General features: G+C 39.3%; 2 protein-coding genes across 8 annotated transcripts in view; both read right to left on the bottom strand.

The window, feature by feature from the left end:
• Window positions 1–1,332: 1,332 nt before the first annotated feature.
• On the bottom strand, window positions 1,333–2,231 carry LOC311289822 (uncharacterized protein; the record flags this gene model as incomplete). Its single annotated transcript, XM_084408070.1, has 6 exons — window positions 2,197–2,231; window positions 2,016–2,106; window positions 1,890–1,934; window positions 1,727–1,768; window positions 1,428–1,587; window positions 1,333–1,336 (listed from the first exon to the last, which is right to left on the bottom strand). Exons 2-6 carry the CDS (start codon window positions 2,071–2,073, stop codon window positions 1,333–1,335), a joined length of 309 nt encoding a protein of 102 aa, XP_084264196.1. The 5' UTR covers window positions 2,074–2,106; window positions 2,197–2,231.
• Window positions 2,232–14,638: 12,407 nt separating this feature from the next.
• The window catches only part of LOC311289702 (stonustoxin subunit alpha-like), a 37,608-nt gene continuing 31,539 nt past the window's right edge, over window positions 14,639–20,707 (bottom strand). For 3 of the 7 annotated variants that reach the window (XM_084407926.1, XM_084407928.1, XM_084407927.1), the window contains 2 exons: window positions 20,021–20,056; window positions 14,639–15,705 (listed from right to left, as the gene is read on the bottom strand). In XM_084407926.1, the coding sequence (XP_084264052.1) occupies window positions 15,170–15,705; window positions 20,021–20,056 (572 nt within the window). In that variant the 3' untranslated portion in view covers window positions 14,639–15,169. The other 4 variants (XR_014627204.1, XR_014627205.1, XR_014627202.1 and 1 more) reach the window with 4 other exon arrangements.

Here is a 20,707-nt window from a genome sequence, read left to right as displayed (position 1 = left end):
AATATTCCTTTTCACTGGGAAATACGTCACAGCACTGGAGAAAAGTCGTTTGCAACTTCCGGTTCACGGGGACTTTAATCTGTTCGTGTTAATACTCACGCGTTCCTACTCACTCATTACATTTATTTTTTAAAAATTTTTTTTTTTTGGGGGGGGGGTATATGCCGCATCCTTCTCACCTTTTTTACCCCTGACCTGTTTTCATGCCTGAAGTACACATGGATGTCCAATCTGGGGACAAACCAGTGTAATCTACAGACAAAGAAAGGTCATAATATGGCCAGATGGCCAATTCATAATGGTATTTCCGGAAGTTATATTGGTTTGTTAAAAATAGGGTGGTTTAATAAGTTAGTTCAGCTTAACTTCAAAAATGAACTTGAACAACATGCAATCTTCAACTGCAAGTCATTTCAGTCCTCCAAGACTGCCACAATCATATACTACATTTAACTCATTCTTACACAATTCAGTTGCTAAATTTACTGATTATGACCCATGAGAGCCGTACGTTGAATGTGATTTTGCTGCTTTTATCAAAGTCAATCTAATTTATATTATAAAGCCCTTTAAAACAAAGTTGTCACAGAGTGCTTTTACAAACACCCACCCTAAACCCGACAGAGCACACAAGAAGTAGATACACAAAAAAAATATTAAAATTACCAAACCAATTAAACGTATACATGGTAAGCTTACTGTTAAAAGTATGTATTATGTTTGAGGTAAAGTTAAGTATCCTGTAGTTAACCAGTAATAACACATTTGGGAAGGTTAGTAGATCAGAGCTACAATTCTTAAATTGTCTAAAATTGTTTTTTTGTCTTGTTTTGAAATGCTCTAAGAATTGAATCTTTAAGTCATTAAAAAAATCCAAGAGAAATAAAAACGAGCTTGATACAAATTGAATCTACAGCCAAATTTAGTACAGTACAGTATGGGTTCCGTGCTTGCCACCAGATATTACAACATATATTTTTTATGATGTGTTTCGTCTAATGTGCGATCAGAAAATAAATTAATCAATTTAAAATTAAATCCACAACACATATAAAAATGTGAAACGTAAAGGGGCCTAAATAAAGGCATTGAAAACTATAGGCACTCTGTCGTATGGCTACTGTACAGTAAAACTAATCTACGCAATTAGAAAAAACATTTACACCAACTCCTTATCACCTGACACAGCATTTTGCCTGCAGACTTAAAAACAAGGAAGTCCAAGCACCAAATTTACAACCAACATCGAGCCGTTTTAACTCTTTCAAAACTTAAATTACATTATAATGTTTCCAACTATGGTATTGAGACCAAAAAAACAGATAATATAATTCAACTAAAACGCAAAAACAGAATCAACAACCAAAATCAACCTTACTTTTTAGTGGTCTTTCTCATATGCTGTGATTCTGTTTTTTATATAATACTTTACCGCCTGCCAGTCTCGTTCACCGAAGGCTTTGGGGGCTGCTGTAATGCATGCAATGCAGTCGACTTTTCCAGGAGTAACTCCCAAGTGAATAAATTTCATCATTTTCTCTTCTACAGCCGCAATCTCCACCTCACTCCACTTTCTCTTCCTAGGAACTAATGACAAGAAAATTACATTAATTGCACTGCATGTGTTGTAGGTGCAAGACTGGATTATTTTTATACTATTCTTTATGATGTTGTTGACCTTTTATAAATAAAGCAAATAAAAACTATTACTGGACAGGTTCCTTACCTGATGTTACTTTCATGACCTCCCGTGTCCTCTCTGGAGATCCTTTAGAAACACAATCATATACATTTCTAAATCAAACTACTAATTACTGATAGGCTGTTTGGGGGGAATTCTTGATATTCTGATTGCATTAAACATTTAACTGCCTGTTCATACATCTTACCTTCATTCGTGTTTACTGGCCTGCTGCTATTCACTCCTGAAGTGCCTGCTTGAAGGCATGATTTAATTATTATTTAACTAATGGAAATGACAAACATCTTTAAAAAATGTGTTTACAAATCTTTACCTGGCTCACTTGACGTTACATCATGAGAATGATCTGACAGTTCTGTTTCACTCTCCATCCCAGCATCAGGCTCAACGCACTCTGGAAGAATCTGTGCATATCTCTGAATACTAAGACTATATTTCAAAGTCACTAGGACACGCTTGACAGGTAGTTTAAACTCGATTAACAGGTTACATACCTGTTGGATTGATGCTGATCTGGTCAAGACCTTTCCCTCTGAATTCGTTAAGCCTTCCCTGCTCCATTGCCATCAAGACTTTGGTGATTTTTGCCAGCTGGAGTGTTCCCTCTGGTAATCTGTAATATTTCCTGTGGATACGAATATCATGTCCCAGGAAATCAGCAAGTTGGTCCATTTCGGTGTCGTTCATGTTAAGAACTCTGGACATTGTAAAGATGTGTTTGCGCAACTTGGTGGACGATAGGGCTTTTGGACATTTAGCACCACACTCCATGGCAAAGCAGCGCAGGCAGTCTGATCCACGAAATGATGTCTCGCAGCCTGGGATTGCAAACATGTAGATGTTCTCCTTCGGAACACCGCAAACTTCACGTGTTTTAACCAGCAACTCCATGGATTTGATCATTTCCGGTGCCAAAAGTACTGCAATTTTCCTTCCGCACTTTCCACGGATTTCTACATGACTAAAGTACTTGCATAGTGCTTGTTCAACTTCTGAGAGAGAGTCAGCAATATCAATATTTAAAGTAGATTTGTCTCGAGACTCGAATGATTGTACTGGCATCAGACAGGCTTCCCCTTGCCTTTTTCTGTTGAAGATGATCATTTGTGCAAGAGTGACTTTAGCCAGTTTTGCCCAGGTCTTGGTGTTCGGTGCATTAAAAAGTGCGCTGTAGTATTCTTGCTGTTTCTCCTTTAAATATATATGGAGTTTCTTGACATCATCTGCAAATGGCAAGATCAGTGGAGCGTTGTACCTTTTTTCTTCCAGGGTATTGTGAGCATGACATGAGATCATCTCCCTCCAGCGTGTCTGATAGATGTGTTTGAAGTCCTCTGCTTTTTGAACTTTTGTTGTGTCACCGCAGATCCTTGCATCACAACTTACAATGTCGGCAACGTTCATGAGGCTCTGACCAAGTTTGTTGGCTAGCGTTGGCACCGCTATCTTATTTGTCTCACTCTGAAAGCCTGTAACAGCTTTAACTGCATTAACTGTGTGTTGGAAGTTGGCTGGATCAATGTATTCCTCAAGTGATTTGAGAGGGGACACCTGCCTTCCTTTCAAAACCATTCTCCCTAACTCACGCATTTTCTGACGGATCAGTTCATGATCAGAACGCCGGTGTCCCATGATGTTGTATTTCTGCTCGCCATACTTGAGGATACAATGGTCACTCTTTATGACATCTACCATTTCACCTTGTTTCAAGTCACTGAGAAGTTTCCACAGTCCCTTGCTAACTCCTTCCTGCACAGGTTGCGCAAAGGCGCAAATCGATTGGGCTCGAGTTCGACCAGGTTTTGGAAGAACACCTCGAAGTGGGCACCTTTTCATATTTTCCAAAGAAATCTTTTTTTGAAAAGTCCTTGGCAATTTGCACAGTGTACGAATTTATTTGGATTGACATTTGGAGAACTCGCTTGTTTACATGGAACAATGACACCTTTTCCCTTTCTAATGACATCTACATTGTGTGCTCTGTCCCCCTGTTTCCTTAGTATAGTCAGTTGGAGCTTTCTTTCCTTGGAGTTTTTTGGAGATGAAATGGCCTTAGCGACTTCAGATTGATCTTTATGAACAAGTTCCAGATGCCTGGCGATTTTGGATTTCGTTGATCTTTTGACTGTGCATGACTGTAAGTGAAGTTATGGATCTTTCCCCAGATGTGTCAGATTCAGAGTTCCGGTTTCTAGGTCCCTTGTATGTTTTTCTTGTTCCATCTTTAACAGCAGGTCTGGCCATGGTGGCAGCATTTTTCTTTAATATACTGCCTCCCTCTGAGCTGGTCTCACTTTCACAATCTGACCCTGGCACATATTCATCCTCTGTTATTTCCATGCTGCTTAGTGAGTCTTCAGAATCATATCCAAGCATTTGTTTTTTAAACTGAAATTAATCAGAATTCAGCAAATTAAATTTCCTAAATACAAGGTCTGTGTCACTGAAACAGAACTACAATATCTCCCAATGTCTGTAGAATAAAAGTATTTCCTTCTAACATCCACAAAAAAATACCCTATATTTTAAACTGCTAAAAAAATGTAAAAGCAAGCATTTTTGTTACATGCACGCAATTACTCTAGTTTAATATCTAATTGCATGAATAAATGCAAAATTAAATGCAAGTTATCAAGTATGAATGGGTCTAAAGTATCAAACAAACATTGAAATGGTTTTCTTTTAAACTGTTACGAAAATCAGTCAAGATAAAATTAACGAATTCTTCAAACTTTTATGAACTGTGGCCATCATCTATAATTTTTTACCTTGTGATTGGAGTGGGACACATTCCCATCTTCTGCAGGGCTGGAATCTGTGTCCATGTGGTTTTGGAAGGCAACCTGTAATCAGTCAAACATGACAAATATAAAGGTAGAAGGTATTGAGAATTTTACACAAATTATATTAGCAACAAAGGTGTCCCCATAAGGACAGTTAAAATACAGGTCAATGTCCCCAAAAGGTATCATAAATACTCATCACTACCTATGAGGTTAAAGTGCCGACCAAACTTTCAGGTTTGTTTAGAGGGTGTTTGTATCTATCGTTTGTGGTAAGTTGTTTAAAATGTAGAAATCGATATAATTATATTACAATTTGTCATTCATAACTGTAAATACGTATCGTAAATATGTGTTTTATACCCTTCAGTACACACCTCCCGACTGAGAAATAGACTTTTCCCGAGAGCCTTTTCATTTGTATTTTTATGCTGTATTATAAAATTAATTTGGAAGTTTCAAACTTTATCTTATTGTGCTTGTACAATGACAAATAGTATACTACTCTATTAGCTTATGCTCTCTCTGTATGCAACAAGCCATTGTTCAGTCAAATTCAATATTATAGTTCAAATCAATGGACTTTGTCAAAGGTGAGAGCTTTAGTGAGAAAATACAGTTTTTTATTTATTTATTTACCATTGTTGCCCGGGTCTCCGCACTTTCCAATTGCCTTTCCAGGTATCAGAATTCCTCCTCAGTGGCCGAGGTAGACAGGTTGAAAGTATCTGGTTCCACCCTTTCTCCAATTCTTCTGATGAGGGTCTCGGGCTTGGGCACTGAATCGGGCTCTGGCATTCCCACTGAGAGGGAGAAACCATAAAGCCTGAGAGCTCGGGCACTGGATCGGTTGACTCTGGATCAGCTGACTCAGGATCAGTTGGTGGGTCCTCCCTCACGGTTACGCCAGCTGATCCTGAGTCAGCTGATCCAGAGTCAAGCTGCCATAAAAGCTGATCGCTTTTATGTGAAGTTCGATTTTGGAAATTACTTTTATTTCTCAATTGTGGGTTGTTTCACCTGCCTTCATGTTTTAAGTGGTCGAAAATGTTTTAAATCAATTTTATAATTTGTTTTTGATTCTTCTGAAGCACTTTGTACTGTTGGTTTTAAAAGTGCTTTATAAAAAAATATTATTAGTATTATTATTACTCTTTTTGTTTCTGTTATTTGTTAAAAGCAATATTTTATCTTTTATCCTTATTTATATTTTCATTTTGTAAAAACTCAAACTAAAATTATATTAAAAATAAAATTAAACACACGACCAAAGAGACGACGTTCCGATTAACAAATTGCAAAGAAGAGGCACAAGGATAAGGAACGCGTGAAGTACCGAATTTACATCGGAAAAACCTTCGAAAGGTGGCGAGAACTCCGCCGGCAGAAGGGCTTCCAATCCGACATTCAGTTGCTCTGTTTTTGCAGAACAGGTAAATCCATTTTTCTTTCTAAACTGACGTTCATGTTCGCCAAACCAACACAAGGATGTAATTAGCTAGAACTAACTTATGCAGTCAGCATTAACTTTGGTGAATACAACATATATGTTTTTCTAGCAGCTAGCGATCAATCTCTATTGTAAATGATCAAGCAAATTCACAGTAGGGCGACAATTTGTGTGAATGATTGTTTTCATCCACTGTTTGTTATGAATTTGAATGTTCATTTATAGGCTATTGACAACTTTGACTAAATTTGTTTACGACGCTGTCGTTGTTTATGCTCACTGGGAAACGCGAAGCTAACGTTATCTTGCTATTATTGCGTCCTTGTATGGGAGCTATAGTTATAACCTCAGGTGGCGAAATTATTTTAAGACAATGTTTCTCTTTTTCTGCATTCTGTTCTGCAATATATAAAAGCATTTATCTAACTTGGTGACATTACACATTGAATGAAGTATCAGCAAAACTTAACTTTGTTTGTAGTGACTACTTTGACTTTCCTTTATGCCGGAAGGGAGGGGATGAGGAGGAGGGAGGGTCTAGCTAGCCTCCGTTTTGTTTGACAACAATTCGAATGTCAACAAGAAGTTACGTCTCCCGGCATCACTTATAGCACCTTTAATGAAGAGCTCAAAGAGAAGCTTGAATTCTACTCTGTTAAGACAAAAGTAGCACTTTGAAATTCATGTACATATTCTTCTTACTCTCTTTATTAAACTCCTTAGTTATTATCTGAAGGGGACTTATTCATTTTAAATCATAACATTTCAGATCTTCAGATAGACCTCATGGCAAAGCAAGGCCACGAGTACACAAAGGACTACAGAGAGTTTGCGCTCATGCTCCATCTACATGGTCCAAAGGCATACAAATACCTAAGAGAGACTCAACATTTTCCCTTCCCACATCCACAACCAATACAAAGGTAGGCTTAATGTTGTCCGAATTTAATTTTGGGAAATTACTGATGCAAACACGTTAAAAAGCTTCTTCTCAATTTTTTTTACAGGTGGCTGCGTTCGGTGGATGCCAAACCTGGCTTGAACAAGCTGATGCTGGATATGCTGGAGAGAAGATGCCAGGGAGACCAGGCTAAATATGGATGTGTTTCACTCATGTTGGTTGCCATGTCCATCAGAAAACATGTGTATATAATCCACAGTCAATGTCTGGTTTTGTAGACATGGGTGATGGAAACAGTGAGACTGATGTTGCTACTGAGGCTCTTGTGTTCATGGTGGTTGGCCTACAAGGACATTGGAAGGCTCACATTGCTTACTTCCTGACTAAGTCTCTCTTCAGAAACACAAAGGGTCCTTCTCAGTCATGCTTTGGAGGAGCTGCATGTACGGGGCATTAGGGTGGTATGTGTATCAATGGATGGTCATGCCTCCAATGTCAGCATGTACAACCAACTTGGGTGTGAGCTGAAGGGAGACCCACGAGAGCCGCTTCAAACCAGTTTCTCGCATCCGGTGACTGGTGAGAAAGTATTTGTAATGATGGACGCTTGCCACATGCTCAAGTTGGCACGTAATATGTTGCAGGTAAATAATGATTGTTGTAGACCTATTTGTACAAGTTATTAGCCTGGTAATACCAGACTCTGCTACTTCGCTTTGCTTCGTAGAGAGAGTCTGGAGTTCCGTAATAGAAAAACGTTTTCTTTACCGCCTGGGGGCGCTAGTCTGAAGCTTAAAATCATTGGTTACCCGTAAGCCAATCACATAACGTTTGGTTATGGCTTGTGTTATGCGCATGCTCAGCCGCATCGAACTTCCACTGTAAACACATGTATGATGCGAAAACAAAACCATCGAGCGAAACACCGGAGTGAACATGGCTGTGAACGACTTTTGCAGATTATGTGAAGTAAATCTACGCATCCACGGTACAATCAGCGTCTACGTCACGGCTCTCAGCCTGCCCTCTGTTCGTTGATTGGCCGGCTGTTTTCAGGCCGGAGGAAAACGGAAAGCTATGACGCGGTCTCAGACTGAGTACAGAAGCGAAATGAAATTGAGAGGAAGTACAAAGTCTGGCGTAGTCAGGCTAACAAGTTATGCCTCTGCTGCTAAAAGTTATATCTAAATATTGTTGTCTGTCCATTTGCACAGTTATGGCTGGATGTGATGATCAACATTTTGCTGTTTGTACTTGTTTGAGCAGTGACTGATTCTTACTCTGCAGGCATACAGTCTAATTGCAACGACCACCGGACAGATCAATTGGAGGTACATCAATCATCTCAATGATGGGCAAAAAAAAGATGGACTGCATGCTGTCAATAAAATTACAGACAAACATGTCTACTTTGAAAACCACAAGATGAGGGTGTCCCGGGCTGCACAGACACTGAGTTGCTCCGTGTCAGTGGCTCTCCACACAATGAGGCATCTTGGGTACTCTCAGTTTAAGGACTGTGAGGCAACAGCACAATTCATTGAGGTAATACAATTAGTGATTATAGAACCAAGTTTTTATTTTTATTTTTTTATAATTCATCAGAGTGGTAAAGCTCTGTGAAATTTGCTATAGTACAAAGCATACCTATGGAAAGGAAGTCAAGTAAATATTAATACTTGCATGTTTACTCATTGAGCATAAAGTTTAGAAATATGTACTGTTTTCTCTGTATATATTGAATAGATAAGTATTGATTTCTGATGAGATATTTTATCTGATACCTAATGAAACCCTGTAATGATATTGATTTTAGATACCGATATTTCTGTATAGATTATTGACAGGTTGTTTGATACAATGAATGGACACAATCCTCGTGCCAAAGGATTCAAAGCTACTTGGGTGCTTTGAATTGGATGGAGAGGAAAGCATTTTTGTCAAGAGCCAGGGAGTACTTGCTCACTTTGGTAACAAGAGATGGAACACCGCTTCACTGATCTAAGAGGTCTATTAAAATGGTGCTTGTTAAGTTCATGACATGAGTTCAATGACACTCTGTTCCCATAAACATCGTGTTCCTAAGATGCTCCTAACTGCTTCAGTTTTGTTTGTGCCTGAATTGTCTTGTTTTTTTATTGGTGTGTTTTTCAGGTCCTAGATGCTTCTAAATGGTATGCATTACAGAACATCAACTTAATGCAGGTGTCAGAAAGATGGTTTGTATGTTGATATGATGTTCTTTTGTTTAAATGTTTTTTTAATGCAGTTTTGTTTCTGTTGGAATTGTCTTGTATTCAGTGTGTTTCAGGTACTAGATGTTTCTAAATGGTATGTATTACACAACATCAAGTACATGTAGGGTAGGGCAAAATGGTAGGTATTGGTAGGTATTGCATGTGTTGTTCTTAAGTTCTCCCAGTTCTGCAATTACATTGTTCCAAGATATTGTTCCATTGTCTACAAGTATACTATATAGTTAAACAAGAAACTGATCCCATTCCTAATATATCCGCCCTGGTAGCTGTTTCACATGGTGCTTTCTTGGGGTGTCTTCTTTCGCCATGATCAGAGTAATACAACTTTTTTCTTTTGCAGGTACTTGTCGATCTTTGGATTTGTCATCAATATCGACACGTTGATGCTGATGATTCCTGAACTGCTCCGAGTTCAGCGGTATGTGCTCACCTACAGGTTCAGCCAGGATCACTTGGAACTCCTATTTAATTCAATCAGAGTGTCAGGTAGGGTTGGTCTTTTAATTACAGTAAATTCTGAAAATATACCTCATGAATATCTTTGTCTTGTGAGTAATGTATGTATTGTGTGCCTGTTATCCATACAAGGCGGCTGGAATAACAATCCATCGGCATGCCAGTTCCAGGCAATCTTCCGCCGTCTGATGGTTCAGTGTGGTGTTTCACCTGGTGAGACAAGCAATGTGGCAGCACAAGATCACACTATGTCCCTGTCTGCTGTGGAGACGTCCTCTGCTGAAACTACTGAAGAGCACCTATCTCCATTCGCCAACATTTCGGCCCTTGTGTGTGACCAGTTATCTCCCCACTCGGTTTGGTGGTCTGGTGGAAAATGCTCTGGTCTACATAGCAGGGTTTGTAGTCCGGCAGATTCTTCGAAAGCTGTCCTGTGATGTGTACCGTGCAAGCTTGGTCAGAGATGCTAGACCAGCTTCATTTGACAAGAGCTACCACCTTCTAGCCCTGAAAAACAACGGCGGCCTAGTGATTCCATCACAGGGCACAGTGAAGGTTTGATTCTATTATCTTGTTTTTTTAATATCTTTTAATCTTTGTATATTAAGGTTACTTTATTCTTATTTTCTCTGTTCTGTAAAGTGTATTTGAGTACTGTGTAAAGCGCTATATAAATATTAGGGGTGGAACGGTACATGTATTCGTATTGAACCGAAATGGTACGGGCGTCACAGTTCTGTGCATAAATTTCCACGGAGAATACACGGTATAAAAATAAATAAAACTTGCGTGCAAATTAATTAATGTAATGCAGACTACTGTTAGATACACAGGTTCTTTAGGGACTCTTAACCCCCTGAGGTCGGCGGTATCGCCGGCGATACCAGCTCGCTTTTTTTTTATCAGTGTAAAAGAAACTCATAAATACTCTGTTGACTTTGATTTTCCATAGGAGTTTCATACATCAATCGATTCTGTTAAATGTGTATTATTTTTCTGTATACTCACAATAAAAACAAAGTGTTGTGCTTTTCGCCAAATTAAGAAAAATAATCACGGAGCGAGTTCTGCCTTCTCTCTGTCCGTGTAGTCCATTCTGAAACGCGTCCGAAAATGAATCATAACTCAGCGAATACTTCTCACACAGGCACGTGATATATGTCTTTATGAAGCTTGAAATCTCTTCTTTTAAATGAAGTAATTAATAAAAAAAACGAATGTTTTCAACTCATGTAATCCGTTTGAAAGCAAGGAGAGGTACCGTTTTTTCCTTCTGCCTAATTATCTCTATAATGAACTGAGGCCGCCCTGCCCCCGGCGCTATTGACATGGTAAATAGTTTAGGTGATCTATGCTTCGCACCCGCCCCCCGATCAATGCCTTGAAAACACGAAGTTTCATCAGATCAGATTCACTGATAGTTCATCGCGTTTAGAGAGGATGACGTTTAAAGACGCCCTTCAGATGATCCTGGACAGCGAGGAATAACTCACCTTGGCTTTTCCTCAGAGGAAGATTGTAACTCAGACGAACGGCAGCATGTTCAAGAGCGAATGATCACGCAGAGTAAACACCGAGTTTTCACGTGAATAAATACGTGAACTCAAGTGGTCTAGTGGTAGAACATTTGCCTAGCGTGTCAGAGGTTCTGAGTTTGAATCTGCACTCATATGTTTTTTTTTTTTTTTTGTCAAATCAGATTATGTTTATCAGTGGTTGTATATCAGGCAGAGACATGTGTGTGTGTGTATTTTGTTTTGTAATTTCACTGGAACGAAAAGAGAGTCTCCACAACGGATTGAAGCGCGCGTCCGAGTGAAGACTGCGCGAGCCTAAAACAAACACAGTATCCGCGTCTGACTCGCAGGAATCCACGGCGCAAACCTGTGAGGGGCTGTGTTTTCTCGTTTATATTCCTTTTAGCATTTTAGCATTTATATTCCTTATAATAAAAATGAAAGACCTATGTTACAGACATATGAAAGACAACATTTCGTTGATTAGTTTTGGATAGATTATACATTTTTACTGTAAAATATCTGCCACCTCAAATAAGCTTTTATTTGCCAATTTTTTTGTCAAAAATAATCAAATAATCAATCAAATCCTTAACTTTGAAATATGTATGATAAAATGTATACTTTAGTTTGTACAAAGAAAGATTACACTTGAATTGTTGTTTATTTAAATATTTACAAGGTAGATGTAAACAAACTATTAAAAGGTAAATATAAGCCTTTTCTTTAAATAATTTTTATTGTGTTTTATTAGTGACAAATTTGGGGAGAAGATAAATATTCCAAAACTGAAAATACAGTATGAGAATTAACTGCACAATTACATGTTTTCCTTGGCTATTATAGGCCAAATTGCAAGCACAATATGTGGAAAAATAAAAAAGAATTGAGATGCTTCCAACTGTTGCTCTTGCATTCTTGTGGCTCAGTGACTCACCTGAATGAATGGCTCATTAAGTATGCGGTCCTCAGGTGTGAACCACTACATATGCATGATCTGTGACGCCCACTCCGCATATGGCCTTTCCAAACAGAAAGTGCTTTGCAAAATTCAAATCAATGTATTGTGTTATGTGAAGGATTAGGCAGATTTTCACATAATTTTGAAGAAAAAACACTAGGCGATGACATCCATTAGACAAAAGTCTTATTGGCACATATTTAGTGTGTGTTTTGTGGTCTTATTTCAGAAACTTTAGTTTTTAGTTTTTTCAATAACCACGCATAAACATTATTCTCTCAAAAATGCAGACATGTACATTCTTGTTGCTCACATATTATGGTAGCCCTGTTTGTGCTAAATAGTGTGTAATTTTTTTTTGCCATTACTATGTTTATAAGCAACTGAAAAAAGCACAAATGTCAGGGCATGTCAGAACATCTCAAGGACCCCAAAAACACCTCAGACCCCAGAGGGTTAATCTGTAGCCCCGCCTTAGCTCTGAAGCAGGCTGCGATGTAAAGATTGCAATGCTGGAATATGTTGTGTGTGAGAGAGAGAGAGAGAGGCGTTGAGAGGCAAAGTGTTTACTTATATTTGTGTGTGTTTGTGTGTGTGTGTGTGTGTGTGTGTGTGTGTGTGTGTGTGTGTGTGTGTGTGTGTGTGTGTGTGTGAGGCGTGGGCGCGATCGTACGTTTTTTTTTAATACAGGACATCATTCAAACTGCAAAGTGTTTAAGTTACTGTTAAATAAAATTTTAAGGAAAACAAATATATTAATCTGAAATGTAGCAAATTAATTTTCAATTCATTCAGGTACAATTACCAAACATATCTCAAGGTCTTTTTATTAATTTAATTAATAAACTAATTATATAAAACTATTGTCAGTGCACTACAAATAAACTGGCTCTATGCCTTTACTTTATTAATAAAGCTTAGGCCTATTTAAAAAATACAAGGCTTAAGTAATTTATTTTCCTTTGGTGGAACAGCCTGAGACATGCACAATAAAAAAAAATTGCCTTCTGCATTTTTGTTTTGCTTTTTCCTCCATTGTACTGAACTCGTACCGAACCGTGATGTCTGAACCGATGTATGAACCGAACCGTGACTTCTGTGTACCGTTCCACCCCTAATAAATATGTATTATTTTTATTATTATTATAAGGTGCTGAGAGCTGCAGAGAGGGTGATCTGCCAAGCTTCAACAATACAAGCTCCTAAGGTGTCAACAGTCACGCACGTTGTGAGGGAGGAGATTGGAACAAAGGATGTTTTCCTTCTTGGGGAGCACATTCAGGAGACCCAGTTTGGTATCGACAACCATCAGTCTGACTTGTTGTCATTGGTTGTGTTTGTGTTTTTAAAGATAAGGCTCCGCCATGTTGCCAAACTCGCCTCTCTTGAACTACAGAAAGGGAGCACGAGAAAGAAGCTCTGCAAAACAGTCCTCTTTCAGGGGTTTTAGTGTGTTTGTGTTTGTGTTTGTGTTTGTGTGTGTGAGAGAGTGTGTGTGTGTGTGTGTGTGTGTGTGTGTGTGTGTGTGTGTGTGTGTGTGTGTGAGAGAGAGAGTGTGTGTGTGTGTCTGAGGTCTTGCCAGTAGAAGTTCCAGTCGTCGCTGTCCGTCACCTTGATCCTTCCTCTCTTTTCAAAGTTATTGATCAGCACAGATTTCTCGATGTCCGTCACCCACTTCTCCTTCCCAGCCATCGCACACACACTCCTGAGAAACACACGTCACTTCCGTCTCAGAGACACCGAACCACGACAGCTCAAAACACTCATGAAAGAGGAGCAGCTCAATCACTGAGAGATTATTAATGGTGTTCAGCTGAAAAAAAAAAAAAAAACGTAATTTCCGCAACGCCTGACACAACCATCAGTTTATAGTTTATGTTACAAATTACTAACCCTATCATTTGCACTTGTTAAGAAAAGAAGAAAAGCATTCGTTATAAATGTATTTACAGTTATTTATGTGTTTACTCGTTGCTGAAAGGAAACACAGTGTTTGAATTTAGTGTTTGTCTGTCTAAATCAGGGTTTCTCAAACTCGGTCCTGGAGGGCCACTGTCCTGCACAGTTTAGCTCCAACCCTGATCAAACACACCTGAGCAAGCTAATCAATGTCTTCAGGATCACTAGAAACTCACAGCTAGGTGTGTTTGATCAGGGTTGGAGCTAAACTGTGCAGGACAGTGGCCCTCCAGGACCGAGTTTGAGAAACCCTGGTCTAAATAATAGTTGTGTTAATTTAACTCTTCATTTCAGGGCGTTTCTCAAAATGCGTTTATATGAAATGAAAGAAATATATAGTAATATTAAACAGAGTAATAATTAATAAGAAATCAGAAATAAATACTTATGCCACTATTACTACTAATAATAATAATGCATAAAATATTAATAATAGTTGTTGTAATAATAATAACAAAAGTAAACAACGTAAAAGAAAATCTAATGGTGAATCCTGAATATAAACACAATAAGACTTTTATTCGCAATAATGGTTTCCTCACTGTTGTATTTTCAGATACAGATATCGAACACAATATTTTTTAAATTACACCTTAAAAATGTGGTTTATGATTGAAGATATGTGAAACTGTATGTGGAAGAAGTAACAGATTTAGAAGATAAAACTCTTTTAATTCAATACTTTTATTTGTATAGTGCTTTTCACAATACACATTGTTTCAAAGCAGCTTTACAGAAAATACATGAACTATTACAATCTACAGTGATCTGTTATCAGAGGACACTGTCTAAGTTATGTATTTCAGAAATGTACATATACAAAATCACAGTTAGCTAAAAATGTATTAATTTAATCTAATATTTTAAGGCAGAAACAATGATTTTATTGAAGTATTGCATTCTTAATTGCATACATTTGTTTGTTAACAAATGATTATGAGATTTAGAAATATAGCATTGGTGCATGTTGATTCACTTTTACAGTATTTTGACCAACATTAATGAAGGAAACCAACACATTTCACAAGATTATGATCAAGAGGAAACTCAAATATGAAGTTCAGCTGTGTTATTAATGTAATGAAGAGACAACAAGAGACTCTATAACATCTCACTGTTACTGATTTATCATACAGCTCAAAGCATTATGGGTAGAATCTCTCTACAGTCTGTTCTCATACATCAACACAGTTTCACTGATGATTCATCATAAACCCCAAACCCAGGATAGAGCGGTTGAGTGAATGTGGTCTGGACTGTGTGGATGAGGCTCATTGTGTCAGAGACGCTGTAGAAGGACAGAGTTCCTGCACTGTGATCCACATACACTCCTATTCTACACACTCCTATTCTCCTGCTGATGGACTTTACAGGGAGTTCAGTCACTATGCTATTGTGTCTGAATGAGTAACTGTAGGAAGAGCAGGACAAACTCCAGGACTGATCATTAGATCCAAACACACACTCTTTACCCCATTCCTTCCTGCTGATGCTCTTATATGACACTGATATACACACATCACCACTCCACTCAATCTCCCAGTAACAGCGTCCACACACACTCTCTCTACACAACACCTGAGGATACACATCAAATCTGTCTGGATGATCAGGATACGGATGAAGCTCTGTGTCAGTGACAGTAATCACTCTGTTCCTCTCAGACAGACGGAGTTGTTTACTCACTGTGTTCAGATCCAGAGTGAACTGATGAGAATCTGATGGAGAGAAAACACATCAGTGAATTACAGAAACTTTCAGGGCCCTATCTTGCACCCAGCGCAATTGACTTTGTACACAGACGCATGTATCATTCCTATTTTGCACCCACGCACGGCGGACTTTTCCCTCCACAGACGCACGTCGGTAGACTAGCAAATGAACTTGCACTCCCGGAGGCGGTTCAGCGCAAAGAGGAGGCGTGTTCCGGCGCAAACGTTCCCTCATGCTATTTTACAGGTTTAGAAAACAATTCTGCCACTGACCAAAAAAACTAGTTTACAGTTTTTCTCGATTGCTAAGACACATTTCTTGAAAGCTGCTCTCCTTTTCTCTAAACTGTGAACACAAAACCCAATTTTCAAGCTACATTCACAAAACCTCAGACTCTTCTTGCAAAACCAAACTTTCACCTCAAAACAGTTCAATCTGTGCTCAAAACTGAACTATGTTGTCAAATCGTGCCCCGAGTCAATCAAAATTAAAAATACTACTGAACAGTCACTAAACACTATGTAGAAAAATAGAAAACACAATGCTCAGGACACGAAGCTGGAGAAATAAATGTTTATTGTTCACTGTAGGCTAAATGCATGTTGCAAAACAAAAAAAACCTGTGCATTTAGCACTTGTACAAAAAGACAAAACAGAAATCTTGTGCATTTACACGTAGCACTTGTAAAAACAAACAGAAATCTTATGCGTTTGCCACTTGTGTACAGTAAGCCCATGTAAAAATAAAGTACAAAAATATACAAATAAGTGCATTACTCAGCCACAGCATCATGTCTCCGTACTGGGTCAGGCCACAGGACTTCATCCACATCACAGGCCACATTTTGTCTGGCCAGGCAACGAGGGAAAAACCCCTGGCATGCCGTATCCAGGCTTGGCATGCCTCCACATCTATGTCACCACAGGCAAGTCCCATGGCTTGCAGGAGATTTACCCTGGTGTAAGGTTGGCGTTCATATACCTTCCACCGCCATGAGGAGAAGAATTCCTCAATGGGGTTTAGGAAAGGGGAGTACGGTGGAAGGCAAAGATTGATAAAACCTTGGTTCATACTGAACCACTCTCTAACCTGGAGGGCTCTGTGAAAACTCACATTGTCCCAAACAACAACATAGATGGGATGCTCATCCTGCTGCCCTAACAGAGCATCTTGCATGTGATTGAGGAAAATGAAGAGCTGGTGAGTGTTGTAGGGCCCCAGGTTGGCATGATGGTGGACAACCCCATGATTGCTGATGGCAGCACATAATGTGACATTGCCACCACGCTGCCCAGGAACACCAACAATGGCCCGATGGCCAATCACATTACGGCCTCTCCTTCTCCTTTTGGTGAGATTACTGTAAACCCAGCTTCATCCATGTAGATGTATTCATGGGGTCTTTCCATTGCATCCAGTTGAAAAACCCTCTGTAGAAATAGATATAGTTTTGTAAGTGATACGGAAAAAGTGATTTAGGCCACTACAGTAAATCACTACTTAGAGTAATCAACATTGAATGTGTCTGGATATATGCCAACCTGTACATACTGGAATCTTTGCTCTTTGACTCTGTCTGAGTTGTGATCAAAGGGCACTCTGTATAGCTGTTTCATGCGCAGTCTGTTGCGCTTGAGGACACGATCAACAGTAGAGAGGCTGACACTGTTGATACCCTCAAAATTTACATGGTCCTCAATGATCTTCTGCTGAATTTCACTCAGTTTAATGGCATTGTTCTCACGGACCATATCAACAATTAGGGTCTCTTGGTGTGGGGAGAACATACCTGTCCTCCCACCCCCATGTGGCAGTCTTTCAATTCTACAAAAAGAGAACATGGAGTTACAAAAAATATACACGGAATACTAGGCCTACAAACAGTTAGACCAACCCTCCATTACAATACTACAGTACATTGGTACAGTGATGTACTGAAACATATATTTACTTACAGTATACTGTGCTACAGTATATAGTATGTCATACAGTAATTGCTGTCAACATTTACATACTGTACTATAATGTCAAAAAAAGGTAATTACCTGTTCTCTTCTCTAAATCTTCGGATTATGGTGGACACAGTGAATCTACTGATGTTTGGTTGTACCCTTTGTCCAGCCTCCCTCATGCTCATACCATGGACAAGAACATGGTCAATCACAATTCTTTGTCTTCGCTGACCACCTTGACCTCCTCTCACACAAACTCTTCCTCTCAGATTTCTATCCATTGTAGGGCCTCACAAACCAGTGCTCTCTGAACTGGCTTACTGCATATGTTCCCTCACATCATTAGCCACAAGTGTGATCAATTTTAAGTTGTTGTGTTCAAGTGGTGACACCTGTGCTTTAATTGTGTTTGACTTTTGTCACCTGTGCTCACCATTATGCAGCACGGGTGCATCACAGTGACTACGTTTACAAGCTGTTAAAATTAGGGTTATGGTCGAGCTAAGGTCACTATTTGGGTTTCTGAAACATTCGGAATAACCCGTTTACATGCGTGAGCAGAGAGAGTTACTCCTGTATACATGGAATTTGTAATCAATTGGCAATATCCCGATGTAAACGGCGACGCATGGTTAGCGTCAGGACGTACGGACAACCTTAAGACGCAACATGCGTCATTTCCGATTCTTCTTCCTGTATCCAAAGACAACAACAACAGCAGCAGCACGCGGATAATGAATAGTTCGGGGCAGATAGCGATTGCCTTTGTTTGCGCTTTCCTCCTTGCTCCAAAAGTGTGGTGCTGTGCTGCGTCTCGCCATGTTAACCTCTACTTCTTGTTTACTTCCGGTATACTGCACGCGGGTTTTCTGTATGCGTCGTCTCTACTCAAAAGACCAAGATTCCTTGCGAATAGAACATGCGCAGAACACAAATCAATGTCCCTTTTGATGGGGATATGCCGATACGCGTTTACATGACCAAATATTCGGGTTAGAAAAGGGGTACCCCAGGGATCATATCCGGGTTTTTAAAAACCGGGATATGAGCATATCCGGGTTTTTGCCGGTGTTTACATAGCCGTGCGCGACCGTATTGTTGCTAATATTCCGGTTTTGAACGGGTTATTGGCTGCATGTAAACGTAGTCAATGAAAATGTGTTGGCAAGTTGTGTCTAAACAGGTGAAAAGTGCTTATGGTTTTGCCAAAAGAGTGATTGATTCAATCAGTGGGTTCAGGCAACTGAGCATTTGGTTCAGACAATAGGGTTTAGTGTTTTAGCAATTGAGAAAAACTGTAAAGTCAGTGGCGCGTTGCGCATGTTATTCATATGCTATTTTAAGGGCGCATGCTTGGCCATAATCAATGTAGCGTGTGCACAACGCGCATACACTTTGATTCTCTCATCTACACAGAAGCAGCAGTTTTCATTTTTGCAAATCATACATTATTACGATAGATAGATAGATAGATAGATAGATAGATAGATAGATAGATAGATAGATAGACAGTTTATTATAAAAGCATACATCTAGCTTACACATTAACCCAAATGATCATATGCCTGTTTAACCAAAGTTAATTTGGCTGTGTTTCTCCATCCCCAACCTCACTTCTCTGTGTTTTACGGCCCTGACGAGAACGTCGGTCTCCTCGGCTGTGAACCGCTCCTGGCGTGCGCCTGGCAAATCCGCCGTTATAATAGGAATCCGCTATAGAACAAGCGCGTCTGCTCTTAAAGGGAATGTGAGATGACGCTCTGATTGGTTTATTTCACATTACGCCCAAACCACACCTGTGAATAATGAAGCTACTTCAGACCAACCCATTTTAGATTTGCGTCGGGCGCAAGAGTCATTTATCCCGCCGGTATAATAGCAACAGCGCCCAAGACCCGCCCACAAAGTTACTTGCGTTTCGCACTTGATACTTGCATTTCAGATCATTCAAATAGGGCCCTCTATCTTGAGTCTTCATTTCAGACCTGACTAGTTCCTTTAGGATTGTAAGCAACCAATGATAATAAACTGAAATCGCCATGGTTACCAAACAGAAAAGATAGGATTACATTGTGTCAATGAATGTCCTCATAAAGATAGATGTACAAGAATGTGTATGTGTGTGTGTGTGTGTAAGAGAGAGAGAGAGAGAGAGAGAGAGAGAGAGAGAGAGAGAGAGAGAGTGTGTGTAATGTAGCTGAACTCTTCATGTTCAATAAATCATCAGTGTCAGTTAAACATAGTACAGTTTAATCATCAATTACATGATCAATTCTAGAACTCTTCTGTCATGTTTTCTTTCAGCTTCTACAGGAAGAACATGAACACACTCAGTGAGCTTCTCTGCTTGTTTTCTTAGTGACTTACATTGTAGGAAGTCGTTCCTGGTCTTGGGAACAGTGACTGTGGAAATCAACAGACATGAAGAGTGTGATTATCATCAGGGTGGGTTCACCATTTTGGGCCCAAGCAAAGTCAGGATCCACACACACACACACACACACACACACACACAAACACACCAACATTGCATAACATTTTACTCTGAATTGCACTACAGTAATATTGAATAGAATTAAGTGAGATGTTTAAAAATATATATTTATTTTACTTTAAACTGCATAACAAAAATTGTCTACACTTTGGTAGACCCTACTTGCTTTTTAGCTTGAACAATTGTCTTCTTCAACAAATCAGCAAATCAGCACAGTGCTCAAACGACAAAGTTTGGATTATTCAGAATTCTTTTACCCGACCAGCTTACATTCCGGGGAAAGGAAAACACAACTGCCTACATTCATAAGGATAAGAGAGAAAATGTCTCTTCTGGTTCAAGAATCTACTTGCTGCACTAACTGCCACAGACTTTTACAAAGGATTGCAGTTCTTGAAACAAAGTTACTTACGGGACCACCAAACCAGATGGAGCACACAACAGAGCTTCGTCATGGACACCTTCAGCATATAGCCGGTGAGTCCCATGAAACTAGTGCTCCTCGACAGGTAGAGAAACAAGCCGATCGACTTACAAATCGATGGCACAAACAGGGAGCG

Source organism: Rutilus rutilus, assembly GCF_951802725.1.
Source record: "Rutilus rutilus genome assembly, chromosome: 4".
NCBI classification, from domain to species: Eukaryota; Metazoa; Chordata; class Actinopteri; order Cypriniformes; family Leuciscidae; genus Rutilus; species Rutilus rutilus.
The sequence above is the reverse complement of the archived record's forward strand: the minus strand, read 5'-3'. Positions and strand labels throughout refer to the sequence as shown.